The following is a 19802-nucleotide window of genomic DNA, read 5'->3' as shown; positions in this document are numbered from 1 at the left end:
AAGTGACGTCCACCAAAAAGAACCGATTCGGCGGAAATGAGAAGGTACGAATGTTTGCAGTCGTGGGACACTTTTGGAACTTTAACTCTAGGTAGCTAAATTTTCATCGTTTTGACACAGCTCGACACATGTTTGAATATGTTAAATTATTTCCTGTTAACATACGTCTGTCTCTAATGTAGTGCAAATACGTTCGTACTTTGCTATCGAAGAAAAGGCTCTGATCGAATATTTGAATGCACCATGCTTACAGATGATTGCGATTTACAAGCAAAGAGACCGAGACTAGCTTTTACTCCGCTAGCCTCTGGACAAGAGATCCTGAGAGTGTGAAGTATTCAGAATCATTGCAGGGCCTACGATAGATTTTAAAATGTTTAAATCTGGGGATGTACCACTAATATACACAATGCCCTTAACACCAAATGTTGCACAGTTATATTACACATCCAAGACACGATTTGCAAAGTTGCACCAGTGGTTGCCATGCGGCTCCCCGGGTGCCGTAAACCAACAGACCACCTGTAGGCCTTATATTAGCACTCTGGTCTGATCTTGTACCACGTGATGGGGGAAAAAAAAAAAATCCAAGGCCACTAAACTTACTGGACATTGGTGTCAGGGAAGCGGTTCAGATCAACTCTCTCACACTGTAGATGCTCATGGGAGAGGTTGAAGCAGTTTCTGGGAGTTCAGTTGGTCCTTTACTGATGATGCAGGCATCACATCAGTGAACATAACACCCAGCCTAGTAGACATGCTTCCTTTGCCACCTCAGAATCTCAGATGTTGTGGTATGCTCTGCCCAGGCAGGTCTATATGGCCTGTATACATGTACAGAGGTCGGAATGCTGTGCCGCACTCCCTAAAGGACCAGCGCTGCCGTCTCACTTGGCTGAGGATTCTGTCATGCACAGCTAGTGGCACACATTCATAACTGGTCGCTAGGTTACAGCAGACAAACACTATGGACACCATCACTGCTAGCTGCAGATTTGCTTCCTGTGTTCTCTGCAGATATGTGGTGTCAGTAGTGTAGGAATCTGCTGTACACTGTTTCGCTCACTGCTTAGTGTCACCAGATTTTTCTGATTCGTGGTCTCTTGTCTCCAGCTGGTCACGGGATGTGCAGGCCTGTTCAGCATTGACATGCAGGCACCAGACCAGACGCTGGATGACAATCTGGTAGGCCTGCAATGCACCTTTGGCTTTGTGGTCCAGTTCAACAGCATGGCTAAGTTCAACAGCATGGCGTGGGAGTCTGTGTGGCACATAAATACTATAGGCTACAACAGGGGCTCCTAGTGTATAAAAAATTAGTTGCACTTGGGACTTTGGCCAGGAGCTTGCTTAGCCTCGGAAGAACACACATTTGGCTGGATCTTGCTGTAATGAACATTTCATGCAACTTTGCGAAGGCTCATTTTGAGTCAGATGCCTGCACTGGCAGGTAATCCAGATACAGTCTTTCAGCAAACACCTGTCCATCAGCCACTCCAAGGTGATAAGAGCTTGTCCAGATCCTTAACATCATGACACTGAACTACCACAGGCATTGCACCAAGACCATATTCTCCTCTGCCTTCTGATGCAAATACCAGCTGCCAGTAGTCAATAGTTGGAGAATCTTTGGGATGTCAAGTGGATCAGGCCTAGATCAGTGGACTAGGTCAGAATTAGTCTAGTTTTTGGAAATCTTTTGATGTTGTTCAAGCTGAAGCATGGTCACCAGCATATTTTGGCTAACTTCTCTGCTCAAACGCTACCATACCTATAATTCAGCAGTTTTTAGCTGTTGCTTGTTTCCGGATCATTTTTTACTGCTATGTCAAAGAAATGCGTGGGGCTCAGGTTGGGTGACTGACACATCCTCTCCAGAGACTTAATTAGAAAACAATCATTTATAAATATGTAGTTATTGCATCTGTTGCTATGTACATTTGTTCTTGGCCTGCAACTCATCATCAGTGGTCAGCTTCTGATCATGGGACCTTTGCTGATTGGATATTTTAGGGTAGCGGATCCCTCTCAAGCCAGCAGTGAGACTGAGATGGGTAAACATGCTTGACCCCAGAGCAACACCCACTCTTAATGCCCCTACTGTATTCAGAATGATAGTCACCCACAGAAGGTCCGGTCAGCTGCAGTCTTCATCACTGGTGATGAGCCCGATACTCAGTCCTTTCTCACCGAGGACTGGCATTTACCACATGGAGTCTTTACACAATGGCCGATCAGTTAAACTAGTTATTTTGTGGTTTTGCGAAAAAATCACTGGATTTATGTTGGGTTCAAGAATTGTGTATCGGTTGACTGGAGGATGGTTGACAAATTGTGCGATGCAACACTGATAGTATACGTATAAAATGCAGCTACAAAATGGGCGTATCAAAGTGTTCAGTGAGTGCCTTCTTGCACAAGTTGATCTCACCGTCCCTGATATTTTGGTTATATCTCTGATTGCTTTATTCTGATTTTGCAGCCACATGATTTACTGCTTTTGTCTCCATTGAAACCTCTGATCTCCTTACCACAGCGACAGACTCCAGGGACAAATGTACATCTAGACTAACTTTTGATAACTCTTGTGCATGAACTAATAATTTAGTGACACACAGCTAATCAGATAGCTGAGCAACAAAGTATCTAATTACGTTTTGTACCTTAAGCTCTCCTGAAGGTACATGAAAATAAATGTCCTCAAAATAAAATTGTCAGTTTGTACATCATTAGTATTACATTTTGAATCTCATATTCTGAAGTGTAAAACCAGAACAAAAACGGTCATTTTTCAGTTACTTGTATAATCTAAAATTGCACATTACTTCCTCCTATATTTATCAGTCAAACAAATAATATGAAATAAACTGGTTTCTCTATTATTTGTATTACTAAGCACAGTACATATTTTTCCTAACCTGTTATCCTTATGAATTACATACAATGGAGTTAATGGCATATTAATCCCACAATACAATACTTTTAGTAGTTCCAGACATGGTCTATGGCTTATGTCATTAATAGGTACCTCGTGGTAGCCAGTTAGCATTTTCACATGTAAAAAAAAATTATATGACAATTAAGATTATGTCTCTTATACTATTTTTTTAAAATGTGTTTCCCATGTATACAACACACTCCAGATAAAAACATGCAAGGAGGTTATTCTTTTCCAAATGGCAGTAAGGCTAGGAGGTTGTTACTCTTACACCATTTTTCCACTTTTTTTTCTCATCTAGGTTATGAACACTCTTTTCAGATGTACTAACTGACTTCTACTTCTACTGAAGATGTTGCAGTACCCTATAGTCTGTACTGTCATTTCCTTTATTATGGATCTTATTTGTTGCCTGCATATTAAACCTATTAAAATGAACAAGACCAGCCTTGTGCTATAAGAACACTATAGACACTTATTTTGTAAAGCTGGCCTAGTGTATTTTCAGATACAAAATTCTAAAGACAAATATATTTTATGTTAGTTATTATTTTATGTTACAATTTTATCAAGGTGATTTGAGCAACTGCTCAATATTACACATTACAATAGTTAGTTAATTAAATAATCAGGTATTTATATTTTAACTGATAATTTATTTTGGTAGGTTACACTTAGAAATTAAGTAAATGTAGATTAGAACTTGGTAATAAATTCATGTTTAAAAAAATAAATGCTACTAGAGACAGTCAATGAAAACTTATTTCCTCCATTTGATATTTTATAAAATATCCAGTGACTAGTTGATACAGAAAGGTTCAATGAGAAAATTGCCTATTTATTATTAAAACTGACTAATCATTCACTGAATATTTAACAATATAGAATATTGTCATTTTTGAGGTGTATTGGTTAATACATAAGCGAATGAAAACGATTATTTTCTTCCCCACTACGTTAGGTGGCAGTCTCCGTTTGCAAACAGGGCGCTAAAAAATATTACGCGTTCGCCATTGTTAGCGCCCTCTAGCGTCAGAAAACACGCACTGCAGATGATTCGCTGATGGACAGGGTCAGGGAAGTACAGTCTGCCTACTGCTAATCCTAGGAGGAGGGCTGTGGACAGCATTTCTCACGGGACATAATTGAGCCACTGACTGAAATTACAGACCCTTCAAATTATGTGCTGGCTTTTCGACGATAAGGTAATTCTTAAACATTTCGCAAAAAAAACCAAAAACCAAAAAACCGTTAGGTTCCTATACCGATGTGCCTGGGACGTAGGGTGGGCGTGAATGTTTGCTTTAGTTTGAGCTGTAGCTGCAAACACGGCCTAGTTAACGCTAGCTAAGCTAGCTATCTGCCTAGCAACGTAGTTTTACTGTCTGTTTGCAAAGTAATGGGCAACAGCATCACATCTCGTACGAATTCAGACTCGTGTCCTTAAAGCGAGTTTGATTTGATCGGTTATATACTCACAACTGATTTAAACAGTTAAAACGAGCGGTTGCGATTATAAACCGGACTTGACTTCTGAGCACATTACTAGCTAGCTACAAATATGGCCTATATCTGGTTCGTTAACTAGCTAGGTATTTATAAACTTTTAAGTAAGTCCCTGTTATCTTGCAGGACTTTGACACTTAACTAGACTTAGTGGTTTCATAGCAAGGTAGTTTTTACTAAGTAATGTGAGTGTTTGTTTTTTTAAGTTACCACTTGGTTAGCCAGGCCTGCAATAACATGCTAGCTGTAGTCAATGGTGTGTTGTGATCCAGTTAGTAAGGGCGGCCATCCTCGTTAACCTAGCCAAAATAGCATTTATCGCCAAACCCACATGCTTGTTTCATAGGTAATAACGGTCATTAACGTCTATAGAATGCTTTAATCTGCTTTGGTAGCTAGCTATATTGATTTTTCTTTAAAACCTTAGCGAGCCTGCTAACGCTAGGTAGCTACCGTGCCTTAAAAAGTAACTAGCTAACTTTACACTTTTAACTCAAACCGACCGACATGTGATGCTGTGAGTTGACAAGATAACAGGAGTAGAGTATGTAAACTCTCTGATCTAATGGCAAACATGTTAATACACGATTTCCATAAACGTTATAACCTCCTACTCAGCTCGCTAGTTAGCATTAACTTTATTGATTATGCTGTGTTTACAAACAAGTTAAAATGAGGTTCCGTGCGGCGTATGCTGCTGCTTCTTTTAATACTACTCAACTTATCATCTGTGAATTATCCTTAATTCTCCAGTCTAAAAGTGATTTAATCCATATGAAGTCAGGAGTGCTTTGATTTGGTGTAATGATTTAATGTTCTGTAACTTGGTTTGGGAGGCTTTTGTTTCAGTTCTTTATCCCTGTATAGATTTGCAACGGTTAAGAAAATCGCTGTAGGAAACCAGAGGGGACTGAGTGAAGCAGATCACCATGTGGAGCAAAGTAGGATATACATACTGTAAACACACCATATGTAGGCCAGTGGCATTGATAGTGTTTCCTGTTGTAGTTTGACAAGTGTCTGTTTACCAGTCTTTTAAAATACACTGTAAATAATTGAGAATCTGACCCAATAAGTTAGTTTTATCTTAACATTTGGGGATTTGCCTGGGGTGTTTTTGAATTCCTCCACAGGTGTGTAACTCAGTCGAATAATGTGCTGCTTCATCATGACTCTGGTTTCTTATTTAGCATGTTTTGGAAGAAACATTTGTCCAGTGTTGCAAGAGTTATGGGTAGTCCAGTAGTAGGGTTCTAAGTAGCGCAGGTAGCTGCCAAATCAATGAGTGTTTAAAAACAAAGAAAAAATTAAAACCTGCAAGTTTCAGCATTGTGATCAATGTAATAAACAGCATAATTGTTGATTTGTATCAGCATTTTCCCTTATAGTGAGTATATACTTTGCCATTTGTGTTGTTTAGGTCCTAACTGACCCAAATTAAGTATGACAGCGTTTGAAGGACCCGTATGTTGCTAATTATCTTACACTGCATGACAAAATGAAGAATCCTATATAGTAGAAAGCTTGATAAGTTGGTCAGGTTATCTGGCAAGACTTTGGCTAATGTAAATTAATTCAATTAAAGCATATTTTCCCACATCTCTTCTTCCAGAGCAACCATAACAGCAGAAGCATTCATGGATATAGTTGGCACTTTTAACCATTTGATTCCCAGTGACCAGTTGGAAGACTCCCTACTCCTTGGACAGAACTTGGAGTGTGAAGCAAGTGATGAGTTTGCGTCTGGTCACAACATACTAGAAGACTCACTCAAGAACATGCTCAGCGACAAGGATCCTATGTTCGGATCTGCTAGCGCCCAGTTTCATCTCTTGGAAAATGATGATGCAAATTATCAGATGCCCAACTCAACAGGTGGGAAGAAACATTTTACTGAGGCACAACAGTTAATATGTGGACTATACATTTCTCATCTAACCACAGTTACAAGTAACAGACTATCACCACCATGATTTGCCTGGTCCCCATGCCTCCACCCCCAACACCAGTTAACACATAATTAGCATTATCACTGTTGGTACACTTCTCCATTAAATTATTGCCCTTTGTTTCATTAGTCATGAATTAAGCCTGGCTTTAACACAGGAAGAAAATAAGCAAAATCTTCTGACTTTCTTGAATTTTTTTTCTGTGTTTTTCAGTTCCTGGCAATGACATGAACACTCCAGGCATTAGCCAGACTTCAGCTCCCGCGGACGCGAGTCAGTCCAGGTTTCCCCGGGGTAGGAGGAAAGGTGCCGCTCCACTGCAGAAGAAACCCACAGGTACATGAGCATGACAGCTTGTGTGTAAGTTTGACTAGCTGTATGGTAACATATAGGCTCTTTGGGAGTGGGGGTTTGGCATAAGCTCAAAACTGGGGTGTGGTGGGTGTATTATCCCCTCTTCCCAGTGTATACCACTGAAGCATCAGAGACTAGACCATGCATCTGGTAAAACTGACTGTATACACCCCAAATTTTGGCTTCAGTGGTGAAGTGTCTTTTCTATTTTCTTTTCTCAGTGGGCAGAGGTAGGGGCAGGGGGAGAGGTGGACACACCAGGTGTCCAGGTCCGTTGAGAGGAGTATCTGCAGAGACACCTGGGAGAACCCTTGGCAGGAGAATTGTGGCAAAGCCTAGTCAAGAGCTACCGTCGAGCAGCAAGTCATTGGCTGACAGTTGTGCAGAGAAAAGGGAGGCCTTGCTCAGCCGTCGCTTTAACGTTCATGAGGTTGACCCTTCGATGAATCCTGTGGTTGTATTGAGACGACTGACCGTCACTGTCGGGGGTTACAAAATCGAACTGTTGCCCGGGCCTTCTCAAACCTCTGGATCATTTAATACAGGAACTCTCCAGGCTCTGAGTTTTCAGAACAATTCAGTGACCACTGACAGCATTAGGTTTGACCAGGCTTTCACTGAGGAGCAAGCACCGGGGGCTATGGGAGAGCTCAATGCCGGCCAGCACGGAGCCAACAACGTGCCTATGGAATTTGGACCGTATGTGAATCCGAACGACGTGCAAGATGCCAACGGTGCATTGTCCCTCAAGGCCAGCACGACAGAGGCAACTGCGGACACCAAAGTCAGTGACCAAAACGCCACCACTAAGGTAGGTCTCTACAAGTCGCAGAACAAAAATGGCCCGGTGGAAAAGCCCGTCACCAAAAAGCTACTGAAACCTAAGCAGCCACTGTCTATAACCAAAAATAAGCGTGCACACCTCACCAGACCGGGCGTTCTGTTGAAAGGGTCCAAACATCTCAAACTGCAAGACAAAAAGGTCTGTAAAGCTACAGCAGAAAATCTCCAACATGTCAAAGGCAAACTGGTTGGTGGGGGCCTGAAGCGACATGCTGCGTTGCTCACACCAAAACCAGCCTCAAAATCACCACAGGTGCAAGTTGGTCATCCTGAGAAATCAAATGCCAACTCTTCCATCGGGCACTCTGCCCCGACCAGCAGAAAGGCGTCTTCCGACTCCAGTCTTGGTGCTAAGGCGGGCTTGAATAAACCTGCTCATGCTCTGAAGAAGCCACAAAATCTGCCTACGGCAGTGCTCAAACCGAATCAATCCGCCAAGGATGGCCCAACACAGGAGGAGCCAGAGAAGGCCAAGATCAAGAAGCCAGAGAAGATCTTGCAGAGGCAGAAGAGCCGGAACTCCAGGAGCGTTTCTCTGGACGAGCCCGAGCTGTTCATCCCTGACAATGCCCCTGTGGCAAAGAAGGGACCTGCAGAGGGGGAGCCCCCACCAGCCCCCGAAAATGAGACCGCATGGGATTCCAGCAAACAATGTGGATTATGCATGAAGCCTCATAGTAATAGGTATGTTATGTTTCAGTTATGGTTTGTAATGAAAATTTTAAAAGGTTATAATGACCACCCCCTCCCCAAGATTCGAAAAGCATTTTGTGGCTATTTTTAAAAAGTCATTTCTTTGAATTTTGCTCCGAAAATTGCACCCTCTAATTCAGTGACCCTTTATTGGGAAGGAGTAAGAACTGCGTATCAGGGCCTTTACCCTTTTAATACTGCTTCCATTTAGTCAACATCAGTGCCATGTACGTTGAATCATTCGCCAGAAGGACACAACAGATTGAATATAACGATGGGTACATTCCAGGTTCATGGTGGGCTGCGGACGCTGTGATGACTGGTTCCATGGTGACTGTGTGGGGCTGGACCTTGCTAAAGTGCAACAGATGGAGAAGGATGACCAAGAGTATGTATGTCTGAAGTGCTGCGCCAATGAAGGCGGGAAAGCGGAGGCGCAGACTACGGCCCACTCAGACAGCAAGTCCCCTGCCCGACCAAAACATGGGGCTGAACCGTCCGTCACGTCAGGTGGAATACGTCCCTTTCGGAAAGTAAGCAAGTCTCTAGTGTCCCTTGACAACCCGTTGCTTGCAGGTTGTCACCCAGAATACTTGTCTGTAAAAGTGATTTGCCAACTGTTTGAAAAGGGCATTGATGGGTGCTGTCTAGCCTCAGTAGAAAAAAATTAAATAAAATTATGGGGACATCCAGTTTGGTCCAACTAGATCTAGCCTGCATCTGTTTTTACTGAATTTTACCAGTTTTGCTCTCCGCTTCTGGTAGCCACCTGTTTTCTTGTATATTTCTAAGTACACATGTACAAACACAAAATCTCCATCACAGATCCATGTGGGTGTTGAAGCATTCATGTGTTCTTGTTCATTAAAGGTCACTTGTTCATTAGAAAATGTTTTTGTATTGACCACATTTGTATGCATGCCACAGGTTTTCACTCTGTTGGTTAGTGCAATATGAGCTTTTATGTGTTGTGGCAGGCAACAGTGTAATTGTTCTCTCAATTTGATCCAGGACTCGGGGGATAGAAGACCATCAGTGGATTCGGTGACGAAAAGTGGTACGAATCTTATTTGGTTTTCATATAATAAAGCCTTATGGGCTCTGAAGTTCATTGAATACTGGCCAATTATGTTTTTCCCAGGCATAAATGTAAAACAAGAGGTCAAAAAGGCAAAAGTGTCTCCTGCAAGCCTGAAGAAACCGTCCACTGGACAAATCAGAAGGAGCGTTCGGGATTCGCTAGAGGAGATTCTTGTGAAACGGTATGGAATGCAAGCGGAACACATTTGCTATTCACTGTTGTAGGATTTTGAAGTGCAAATGGAGGTGGTGGTAGTAGTCCAGACTGCCTATTGAGAGTTGGAGTAAAAACTGACATCAGAGGAAAACGCTTTGATGTACGTGAACTTAACGCAGTGGTTTAGCAAAAAAAAAAAACAAAAAAAAAAAAAAAACTAATTTAACCAATCTTCCAGTTATACCAAGATATGGTTGGTGTGTGAGGCTTCTGTAAATACATGGCAAAATGTTAATGTTGGCCTTATACTTTCATTCACTTCAGATGTAATGTCACACACTTCATGATGTGGGTTATTACACAGTATGACTTGCTGCCCTCTATAAAAATAAGCACCCCCACAATGTTACCATCCTGGAAGCTGTCTTACATAACTGGACAAATTTTCATGGTTTAAAATCAAAACTGAAATATTGGAATTTTAGAAGTTATACAGATGATAACAGTTCCACTTTAAACTGTAGTCTGAATGTACAAATTTATTTTCCAAAACTTTAAATGTAGCTTAAAGATGTCATTCAAAGTAAGAGAAGCTTTGGGCATGCATTTAAGAGGTTTGGATGGAATATACTTGTACTTGCTCGCTACATTAATATTGTAGCTCCAGTCCAAAACACTACATCAAACATGTCTGGATTGATCTATTAATTTTGGGGTAGGTGAAAAATTGTATAAAATCAGATGTTTTTGAAACCCTACAATAAGCAATGACAAATGGCACTTTGGTGAACAGTGATTTGCAAAAGTAGGAGATGTCCATCTGTATAGACACTAACTGCAATATTGCTGATGGTGCAGACAGCTTCGAAACCGTCATTAATGTTGAATGTGCTACTAGGCTATGGGTGAGTCATATCAAATGTTTATGGACCTGCTGCATAGTAGATGAAGAGAAATTGTGATCTTAGTTGCAAATATAGCACTGTTATTGTAATTGGTGAAATGTTTATCTCCTACAAATACTGCTCTGAAATATTAGAACTTTACATTACATTGGTCGGTAGCTTTAATCAAAGTTTAAACATTTTCTGTTAAGGTTGTTTTGGCTACTAAGTACTTGAGGTATATTTCATTGTTGACTCTCATTTCATTAACCACTTGCTTAAAGGCTGAAGGAATCAGACATGAAGGTTTCATCAGAGAAACCAGCTGAGCTGGCAAAGAGGACAGAAAAAGAGCTTTTTGCCCTCTTCCAAGGTGTCGATAGCAAGTACAAGAACAAATACCGAAGCTTAACATTCAATCTCAAAGATACAAAGAATAATGTAAGTATTCTGCAATAATTTATTGGAATAGTAAAGAATAGTTAGAAGGCACTTAAACAGTTTTACCTGCTTGTGTATGAACTAAATATTATTGAAACTTTTTTACCAAACGCTACACAAAAAATAAACAAAAATGCATGAAATCTTTCAGGTGTTATTCAAGCGTGTTCTCAAGGGTGAAATTTCACCTAGAGATTTAGTTCGTATGAGTGCAGAAGAACTAGCCTCCAAAGAACTGGCTGCTTGGAGGCAAAGGGAAAACAGACATGTAAGAAACTCGCTGAAAAGCTCGGTCTCGCACAGATATATGGACCATGGCCTGATATTTCAAAGACATTAAAAGTGAATGTTGCTGTCATGCAGCTCACTAACCATTCTATTTTCAGACAATTGAAATGATAGAGAAAGAACAGAGAGAAGCTGAGAGACGGCCAGTTACCAAAATCACACACAAAGGGGAAATTGAAATTGAGAATGAGGAACCTGCAAAAGCCCCTGAAGCCATAGAGGCCATGGTAAGATGGAAGCCATTTGGTTCTTGTCCTGTGTCAAATAACCCAAGAAAAAGCTTTGCAACTCTAATTAAATTAGACTTGTCTGATCTATCCCCAGTCTGATCCGGTTCCTAAAACTGTTGAGGTATCAGAAGAAAAACCACCAGACTTGAAGGCAGAGAGCCCCAAGAAAGTTAAAGATACTACAAGTTTGCACAAGTCTCATCTCTTTGACCTCCACTGCAAGATATGCACAGGTAACGCATGTCTCCAAAATGAATTTTTACTACCGATCTTGGACCTAACCATAAAACATGTTGATTATATATTTTAATTTGAACTTACTTTTTTTTTTTTTTTTTTAAACCAGGTCGAATGGCTCCACCAGTGGAGGAGGCCACTACTAAAGTTGTGAAAGTTGCAACGACAGTACTTAGGAGGCAGTCCATGGCCACAGAAGGAGACAACCAGCAGACCACACCTATATCTTCACCTGCAGCTTCAGCAGCATTGGTGGATGACTTGTCTCTGAGAGCCATGGAAGAAGGTCTTCTCAACTCCAGCATTTTTCCAGCTTATGAGTCAAGGTAAAACAGAAGAGTGCTCTGGTATAACCAGTTCATCTTATGAATGTACTTGTAACTAAATATGTAAGCTAAAGGTTCTAGCTTTTGTTCCCACCATACATAGGAGTCAAATGACTTAACCAATTAAGTAAATTGTCAACCTCCAAGACTAGTTGAAACAGGAACTGAATTGAATGACTAGGTTTTGTTGATATTTGGGGTTGAAGATTAAAATTATTGCTAGTTGTGCTAATCTTGTTCAAGCAAACTTGTTTTTCACAAAGGAATGTCTATTGAGGTATGATGAAGCATTTATCATTGGCACAGAACACTAGGGTAATCATCTTCCCTGTTAGGAATTTTGCAAATGTAAAATGTGCCATTTTCTTACAGGTCAGAAAGTGCAAGTAATAAAGAAGATACTGTTACATTCCTAGCCAATTTAGAGAGCTTATGGAATGGATATGTAGTCATGCCAGCTGTAGCCCGGTTCCTTACAAAGGCTTACCCAGTCTCTGGAATACTGGATCATCTCACTGAGGCAAGTATCTCTGATTCCTTAAAGGTGTCACTTAGGGATGGGTGTTTCACTTGTTACACTTGAATTTGTAAGCCAGTATTTAAATATCCCCCCCCCCCCCAGTGAGTTTCTTACATATCACCACTAAGGATCCCTCCAAAAAGACAAATTGCAACATCCAAAAAAGTATCACTCAAAATATTGCTATATTAAATGGAGATACAGTCTACAACAATCTAGAGTAGGTTGTGTGAAATTTGCACTGAGAGGTGAGTCAATCAAAAATCTTTAAGATAAACGGTTAAATGCATGTTAGTGAGTTTAGAGTTAGTTACCAAACGTGATATTTTGATGAAATGATCACATTTGTTTCATTAAATGGATTGGAGTATAAAACAAGCTTGATGTTTTATCTCCACGTTTCTGCAACGCCATGTGCAAAAGCCCAGCTGTGCTACATGGAGTGGGGCTTCTCAGCCAGTGTAAGGTAACCTTTAGTTGGCAGTGGGGGAAGTCTATTTCTGGGGGTGAAGTCCTGCACAGTTTGGTGACTTTCCTGCTCAAAAACACTGGATATAACTCATCACTTCGTTGCTTGGTCTCTTTAGTGCATTGTAGCACCAAACTGTGCTGTTTTCAGTTTTCCCACCCATTTTAAGGTGGCTGTGTTTTTTTTTGTTTGTTTTTTTTTTCACTAGATTAAAATGTAATGTGCTGGCTCCACACTGCCTTCTGGTAGCACATCGATATTCGTATGTTGCACAGTTCTCTTATGAAAATGTACTTATTCAGAATTAATTTACTATTCAGTTAAAAAATGACTTTAAAAACTTCAAACATTTTAACCCATCCCTAGTATTACTTTGACATTGAATGAAAAGCATTTAATTTTCTACATGGCTGTGTTGCAGGATCTGCCAGATAGCATCCAGGTTGGTGGAAGAATCTCACCCCAAATTGTCTGGGACTACGTAGAGAAAATACGTGCCTCTGGTACAAAGGTGATGATTGATTACTGATTTATTGCTCATGTCAATCCATGTTCCATCCAAGTGTCACCATGTTCTGCATTTTTTTAAAAAGCAATTGTCCCTTTCATTTCTCAGGAAATATGTGTCGTCCGCTTCACCCCTGACACAGAAGAAGATGAAATATCATACACCTTGCTGTATGCCTATTTTAGTAGCCGCAGGCGATACGGGGTTGTTGCCAACAACCGCAAACAAGTTAAAGACATGTATCTCATCCCCCTCAGCACCACTGAAAAAATCCCACACCAGATTGTTCCATTTGATGGTCCAGGTAAGAGTCATTGTTTTTGTAATGGTGTGTCAAACTTCCATGAATACCGATATGTTTTCATCTGCTTTTATAGTAAGCATTAACATTCTGTGGTCATGTAGTATGAGGGACTCTAGGTCAGAAAAGCTTGATAGTCTAGTCCTGGCTTTGTTTGTTACCAAATTAATATTCTTTAATGTAAATTATGGTAAAACATTGCCTACATGGGTGTTTTTATAGAGGGAAGTCTGGCTTGGATTGCACCTATGTTTGTGTTTGGCCTCTATGTTAGTTATGAGTTCAAAAGCAGAAACCCATCTATCCATGGAATATTTAAATGACCACTGACCCTGCTCCTATGTTGACTAACTGATACTAATACCTATTGTGAGGTATTGGTTATTGCACTGATGTTGACTAAAACTCTTTATTACTGTTTTATGTTTTTGCATCAGCATTGATCCCTGTATTTCTACAGTATTCTAGTTCATTGGTATATTGGACTCTAACCTACTCTACTGGCTAGATTGTATTCTATAAGTAAATGACAAAGTACTTTTGTAAGTAAATGCCATAAATGTAAACTAGTTTTTAATATTTTACCTGAAAACAGGGTTGGAGACAAACCGTCCAAACCTTCTCCTGGGACTAATAATTCGCCAGAGACCCAAAAGGGACTTTGGGGTCATCCTATCAAGTGATGTTAGTGAAGCTCCAAGTTTCTTGCCAGAGAACAAACCTCAGGTAGACCCTGCCCAGAAAACTGTGGTGGGTCGAGATGAAGAAAGAAACTTTATCAGCACTCTTGGACGGATACACAAAAAGGACGCCGTGGCCGTAATCAAGTCGACCACTGATGAAACTCTGTTGGAGATGGAGGATGATGAAAATGTCTCCCTGCGTTTCCTCCCTGGCGTACTAACACAGCCCACAGCTGGGAAAAATCCACTTGCAGGTGATGATGGAAAGAGCACAAGCAGCAGTGCAGTCAGTCATTCGTCTACTGCAGACGGTTCCACCTTGGGAAGCGTCACCGCCAGAACGCCCACCGCCCCCAGACTGGATCGTTTCATCATCAAGAAGAAAGAGTCCAAACCTGTCAAAACGGAGCATGAGCCAACCGGCTCAAGTAAAGAAACGGGCTTGCAAGGGAAGGAGAAAGAGAGTGGAGTTGTGTTCTCGCTGAAGAATAAGCCAGGAGACGTCTCAACCGAGATGTTCCTCTCCAGTCTTTCCACCACTCAGCCAAAGACCGAGTCCATCAATGACGAAACAAAAGGTGACGCCAATGCGCACCCCAGTCAAGAAACAAATGTACTTCCTGGAGCTAGTTCAGCTTTATCAGAAGACTCTGCTAATAGCAGCACTAGGGCTGATGCTAAGATTGAAACTATGGCAAGCCCTACCAAGACTCAAAAACCACTTGCATCTGGCATTTTGAAAAAGACCAGTTTATCAGAAGCTGGCGACAGCACGCAGCTGGCATCAGAGACAGATGTACCCCAGCTAAAAGTCAGCCAACCAGCAACTTCACAGCCATTAGCACTGTGTTCACCTGTACCGTCATCACCAGTGACGCCGTCAGCACCTGCAAAGCCACTATCAGAGTTTAAGGCTGTGGAAGATATTCAGACCATCAGCACAATCTCCTATACTGGAAAAAACGAAGGCCAAAAGCAGTCAAGGCCACGTCTTGTAAGCCCCACTCCATTCAATACTGGGGGCCATGGACCTCCACCATCCCCAATTCCTCCATATCATACTGGGGCACCTGACCATGTGTACTCACCTGGACCATTGCCCACCTACGCACCCCAGTCCGGCCCAGGACCTTTTAGACCCCTGGCTCCTCCACCGTTCAGTTACCATCCTGGTCCACCTCCTCCAATGATTTTCCCCCAGCCTGACCCTCAAAATCAATTGCATGCTCCACCTTGGACTCAGCCAGCCCCTTCCCAGGGTTGCTTTCCCCAACCTGTCCCAGAGGTGGTTGCTGGACCTCCGCTGTCCTACACGACACGGAGGTTCCCAGATTCCACTTTGCCGACCCCGCCGCCCTCGAGCAAGGGTGAGAAGGGCCCAGAGCTGAACTACGAGGAGCTGTGGGATAGACAGCCCAAACGGTCGGAGGAACCCTTCAAGAAGGATGAGCGGGACCACTACGGGAGACACCGGCACAAGAGTCGGCACCAAGAGGTGGAGAAGCACCGTGCCCGCAGCCGGAGCTGGACCAAAAGCAGGAGCCGAAGCAAGAGCCGGAGCAAGAGCCACAGCCGGAGCCGGAGCCGGAGCCGGAGCAGGAGCAGGAGCAGGAGCAGGAGCAGGCATAGCCACAAGAGCAGACACTCGCGAGAGGAGAGGCACAGCGAGAGGAGAAAAGAACGGCATCACAGTAGTCATCACAAAGACAAACGCAGATCACGAGATCAGGAGAAACACAGGAGAGACTCAAGGGACAGACACTCGTGATCTCTGTACTTGGCCTGGCTACATTTGTTCAACGCTGTCCAGCCTTTTTTTAATTTTTTTTTTTAATATTTTAGTACATTGTAGAAGAACGTTATTTATAACATTCAAAAGCAGCTTTTTTTTTTTTTAAATAATTTTAGGTTTTAGTTGGTTGTTCTGAATTCAGAATGCAAGATCATTTTCCTTGTGTTAAAGAATAAATTGCAACCCAAGGTCATAGACAGAAGCAGGTTTTCCTATATTATTATTGATTACAAGACATTTTGACTTTCAACTACTGTTTTTTGAAAGGACAAAAGTAACAGCGAAATGTATGTCTTGAAAATACTTGTCCTCTGCCTTCTCATCTGTTTTTAAATAGCTTCTTAAATATTTTCTATTTGTGTGAAATGACAGATATGGTCTTTGTACATTTTTGTTTGTCATACATTAGAGAGAAAGTGTGCGGTCTGCACATTTGTTTATGTACAGTTCATAAAATCTTTTTATTGTTGAGAAAAAGATAATAAACTTTGTTAATGAAAGACAGTGGTACAATATTAATTAACTAAGCATGGGGACAAAAAGAATTCTGCACAAATTAATCAGACATGAGTTAAATGAAGAGGATCTGTTTTATTTTTACATGTATAGGTTATGTATTACAAATGTAGGACTATAGAAGGGGAAAAAAAAGAACAGCCAATGAATGTATAAATTTAACATGCCGGTAGCATCCAGAATTGACAAAGCATTTAATTTGTAAAGTCTGCTACAATGATTTGTTTAGTGACAGATCATCTGCAGAACGTTCACTAAAATGACCATTGTGTAAACAATGTCTCAAAATCCTGAGATTTTAAGCACAGCCAATCCAAATGTTAAAGAAAGGCTGGCAAAATTTCCCCTTGCAGTTTCATTTACATAGCTTTATTACAAGAGGTAGGCACTGTATTTAGAATGTAATGTTTTCACAATTTATGAAGGGATCTGACTGGTGTAAGGAGACCTTTTTACTTTCTTTTTTTGTTGATACAAATTTGGTAATGTCCGACACTAAACCGCTTTCAGGACTGCTGGTTGTTGGTTAGTGTTACTCTGCACTAATTCTGATTGTTTAAAATTAAATTGCAAACTCAAGTGACTCTGTCTTCATATGTTTTCATGGTGTTGAGACATCTGTGAGATTATTCTCAAAAGGACCAAGTTAAACAAACATTGCAGTTTCATTTATAATGGGGGTAACCGGATATAAAGATTTGAATGACAAGTCAGTATTGACGGCACAGTAAGTACAGCTGTGTGTTTCTCCCCCAGGACTAGGGGCCCCATGAAGATCACATTTTGCTTTCCCTAGATCTGCCTCCAACTTCAGTGAACCACTTTGCCATGTGTTGGATGTTTGGTGGAGTGGAATGGTTTGAGGGGGATGGGGGTGTTCTTCAGCTTTACTCATGGCCTAGTGTTTTGAAATCTGTCCAAAGTACAGGGAGGTCAGAGCACAGATGTTTAGCAGTTTAGATTTAGAGAGCAAACCTATCAAAGCTTGGCATGCATGGATCAAAAAATAACCGCTATTTCATATGGAAGATACCATTCCTGACTGTTCTAGCCATTATACACACATATAGCCTGAACTAAAGAAGTAAAAGTAATTGAAGAACAAATAAGTAGATTCTACTTTATATTAAAACAAATATCAAGAAAAGGTATTATACTAGCTGGAAAAATGCTTAAGCCCATCTAATGAGCCAGACATTTCTGGCTATCTTCAATAAAATTTATTTCTGATGTTTATCCAATAAATCCATATGTACTAATGCTCTCCTGGATAATCATTAAAGCCCTTATACACTGGAAGAAACGGCAGTGTTCCTGCATCCTGAGCCAGAAGAATATCTTTGATACTTCCTACTAACCCTGCCGTGAAGAGGCCAGATGTCACAGAAGCCACATCTCTGTTCAACTCAAAACCTCCAAAATAATATACACCCCTATGATTAATGGCAATGTAGCACTCAAAAGGGTCAACATCTTCAAAAAGAACTCTTTGGCCATTCACAAAAGCCTGGATGAGTGTGCAGTTGTGGATGATGGATATGTAATTCCACTTCACAGCACAGGGTTGCATTTCGGGAGATGACAGGAAGCGCTATCTTTTCTCCAAGGTTGATAACAATTTTGAGATAGCCACCCTGAAGCCCCACAGCAAGATAATCATCATTCTTGCTCTCCATTGGCTCCATCCACAGAATCAGTCCATCTCCTGAGCTCGCAGAGAGATTGAACGATACTTGTGTGTACATCAGATTTCCCAAGTTGTACTTGGAATCCTGATACTTGAAATAATAGTTCCCAACAAAGCAAGCAATCTTGATGGACACCTGCAGGTCACAATACACCCCATCCCACCCGAGGAAGCATGCACAGGAGTATGTGGCCATTGCAACGTGAGGAATGCAGACCGCACCGTGTTGACACAGGTTGAACGGGCTGGTCGCAGCGGGCGCCTGTCCAGGCTGTGCGGCAAACGCACGTGAAGGACATGAGGCTGACAGGGTGGCACGATCCGCCGTTCCTACACACCTTGTACCCGCATGTTGTGTCGTCCCAGTCGGCCACGTTGGCGCCACCCAGCGCCCCTGCTTCCGTGAGCTCTAGGTCGTGGCCATTGACGACGACTTCGAGAATGCCGCCACGGAAGCCCACCTGTTACTCCAGGAGTAACACCCCGCCGACGTAAATATCCGCAGCTGTGTCAAGAGCGGTCATGCCCCCTGAAGCGTTCTGCATCACCCTCTGGCTGTCCAGAACCAGGTAGCCTTGGTTCCCCTCTCGGCCCGCCTGCACCATGTCCTACCTGTCTGGTCCACTCTGTTCTAAGACTGTAACGAAATTGCATGAATCCACCAGACAGAGCTGATGAAGTCATCTTGAGGTAAGACACACATATCAGAGGCCATTTATTCTATATGTCTAATCATATTAGAGACTTTTGTGTTTGTAACTTAATATAAAATCTTTGCATACTGATGTTCAAAAACAAAATGAACAATATTTTACATTTGTCGTTTCTTCCCTCATCGTCCCATTTTTCTCTTTAAAATAAGTGGTTTTATGGACAGGCACCTTCCATGCAAATGTTTTCCTGGATATTTTCCCTCCAGGGCTGGAGAGTCACAGCGCTGTGCATTTGAATATTTTTTTTCTCTGGCCTATTTCCTGGGTATAACAATGCTGTGTAAGTAATTAAGGAAGTAAACATTTATTTTAATAGAAGCTTCTGAAGCAACAAGGCGCTAAACAATTGACAAAAATAAATAAAATACATTAAAAAACACAATAAAACAAAGCCATACCAAAGACACACATCATAACACAACATTGTCTATTTCCTAGCCTCAATGGCTAAGGCAAACAAGAGTTTTCAGTCTTTTTTGGAACAAATCTTTGGGTTCAGTGAGTCTAGTTTCCAAGGGCAGGCTGTTCTGGAGTGTAGGAGCACGTAAAGGAAAAGTCTCCCTGCAAAAGCAGTCTACCTTCTGCTTAGTCCTTGGGACTGCCCGGATGTCCATCCCCAGAGGACCTCGGAGTCCTAGCGTTTGGGACTAACAAATCCGAGATGCATTTTGGTGCTGCATCATGCAA

At 41.6% G+C, this 19802-nt stretch overlaps 1 protein-coding gene across 7 annotated transcripts; it reads left to right on the top strand.

The window, feature by feature from the left end:
- Window positions 1-35: 35 nt before the first annotated feature.
- Window positions 36-17298, top strand: phf3 (PHD finger protein 3). Of its 7 annotated transcripts, none has more exons than XM_027022991.2 (17): window positions 36-91; window positions 1114-1185; window positions 6120-6319; window positions 6607-6729; window positions 6969-8274; window positions 8573-8816; window positions 9295-9340; window positions 9425-9545; window positions 10689-10845; window positions 10997-11113; window positions 11232-11360; window positions 11458-11596; window positions 11710-11926; window positions 12299-12446; window positions 13337-13426; window positions 13532-13727; window positions 14320-17298. In XM_027022991.2, exons 1-17 carry the CDS (start codon window positions 51-53, stop codon window positions 16173-16175), a joined length of 5202 nt encoding a protein of 1733 aa, XP_026878792.2. In that variant the 5' UTR covers window positions 36-50; the 3' UTR covers window positions 16176-17298. The 7 variants fall into 7 exon arrangements, with proteins under 7 accessions (XP_026878792.2, XP_026878796.2, XP_026878798.2 ...); XM_027022995.2 differs by lacking the exon at window positions 36-91 and adding an exon at window positions 5312-5385 and having other exon boundaries at window positions 1127-1185; window positions 6057-6319; XM_027022997.2 differs by lacking the exons at window positions 36-91; window positions 1114-1185 and adding exons at window positions 4007-4143; window positions 5312-5385.
- The last annotated feature ends 2504 nt before the right edge of the window (window positions 17299-19802 follow it).

The sequence above is a fragment of the Electrophorus electricus genome, chromosome 9 (genome assembly GCF_013358815.1).
Source record: "Electrophorus electricus isolate fEleEle1 chromosome 9, fEleEle1.pri, whole genome shotgun sequence".
Lineage (NCBI taxonomy): Eukaryota > Metazoa > Chordata > Actinopteri > Gymnotiformes > Gymnotidae > Electrophorus > Electrophorus electricus.
The sequence above is the reverse complement of the archived record's forward strand: the minus strand, read 5'-3'. Positions and strand labels throughout refer to the sequence as shown.

Excerpts from the sequence above, each read along its gene's own strand:
- phf3 (XM_027022991.2), top strand. The coding sequence starts at position 51 with ATGTTTGCAGTCGTGGGACACTTTTGGAACTTTAACTCTAG. Across the intron at positions 9,546-10,688 it reads GAGGAGATTCTTGTGAAACG|GCTGAAGGAATCAGACATGA; the intron begins GTATGGAATGCA and ends ACTTGCTTAAAG. Across the intron at positions 11,927-12,298 it reads TTTCCAGCTTATGAGTCAAG|GTCAGAAAGTGCAAGTAATA; the intron begins GTAAAACAGAAG and ends ATTTTCTTACAG.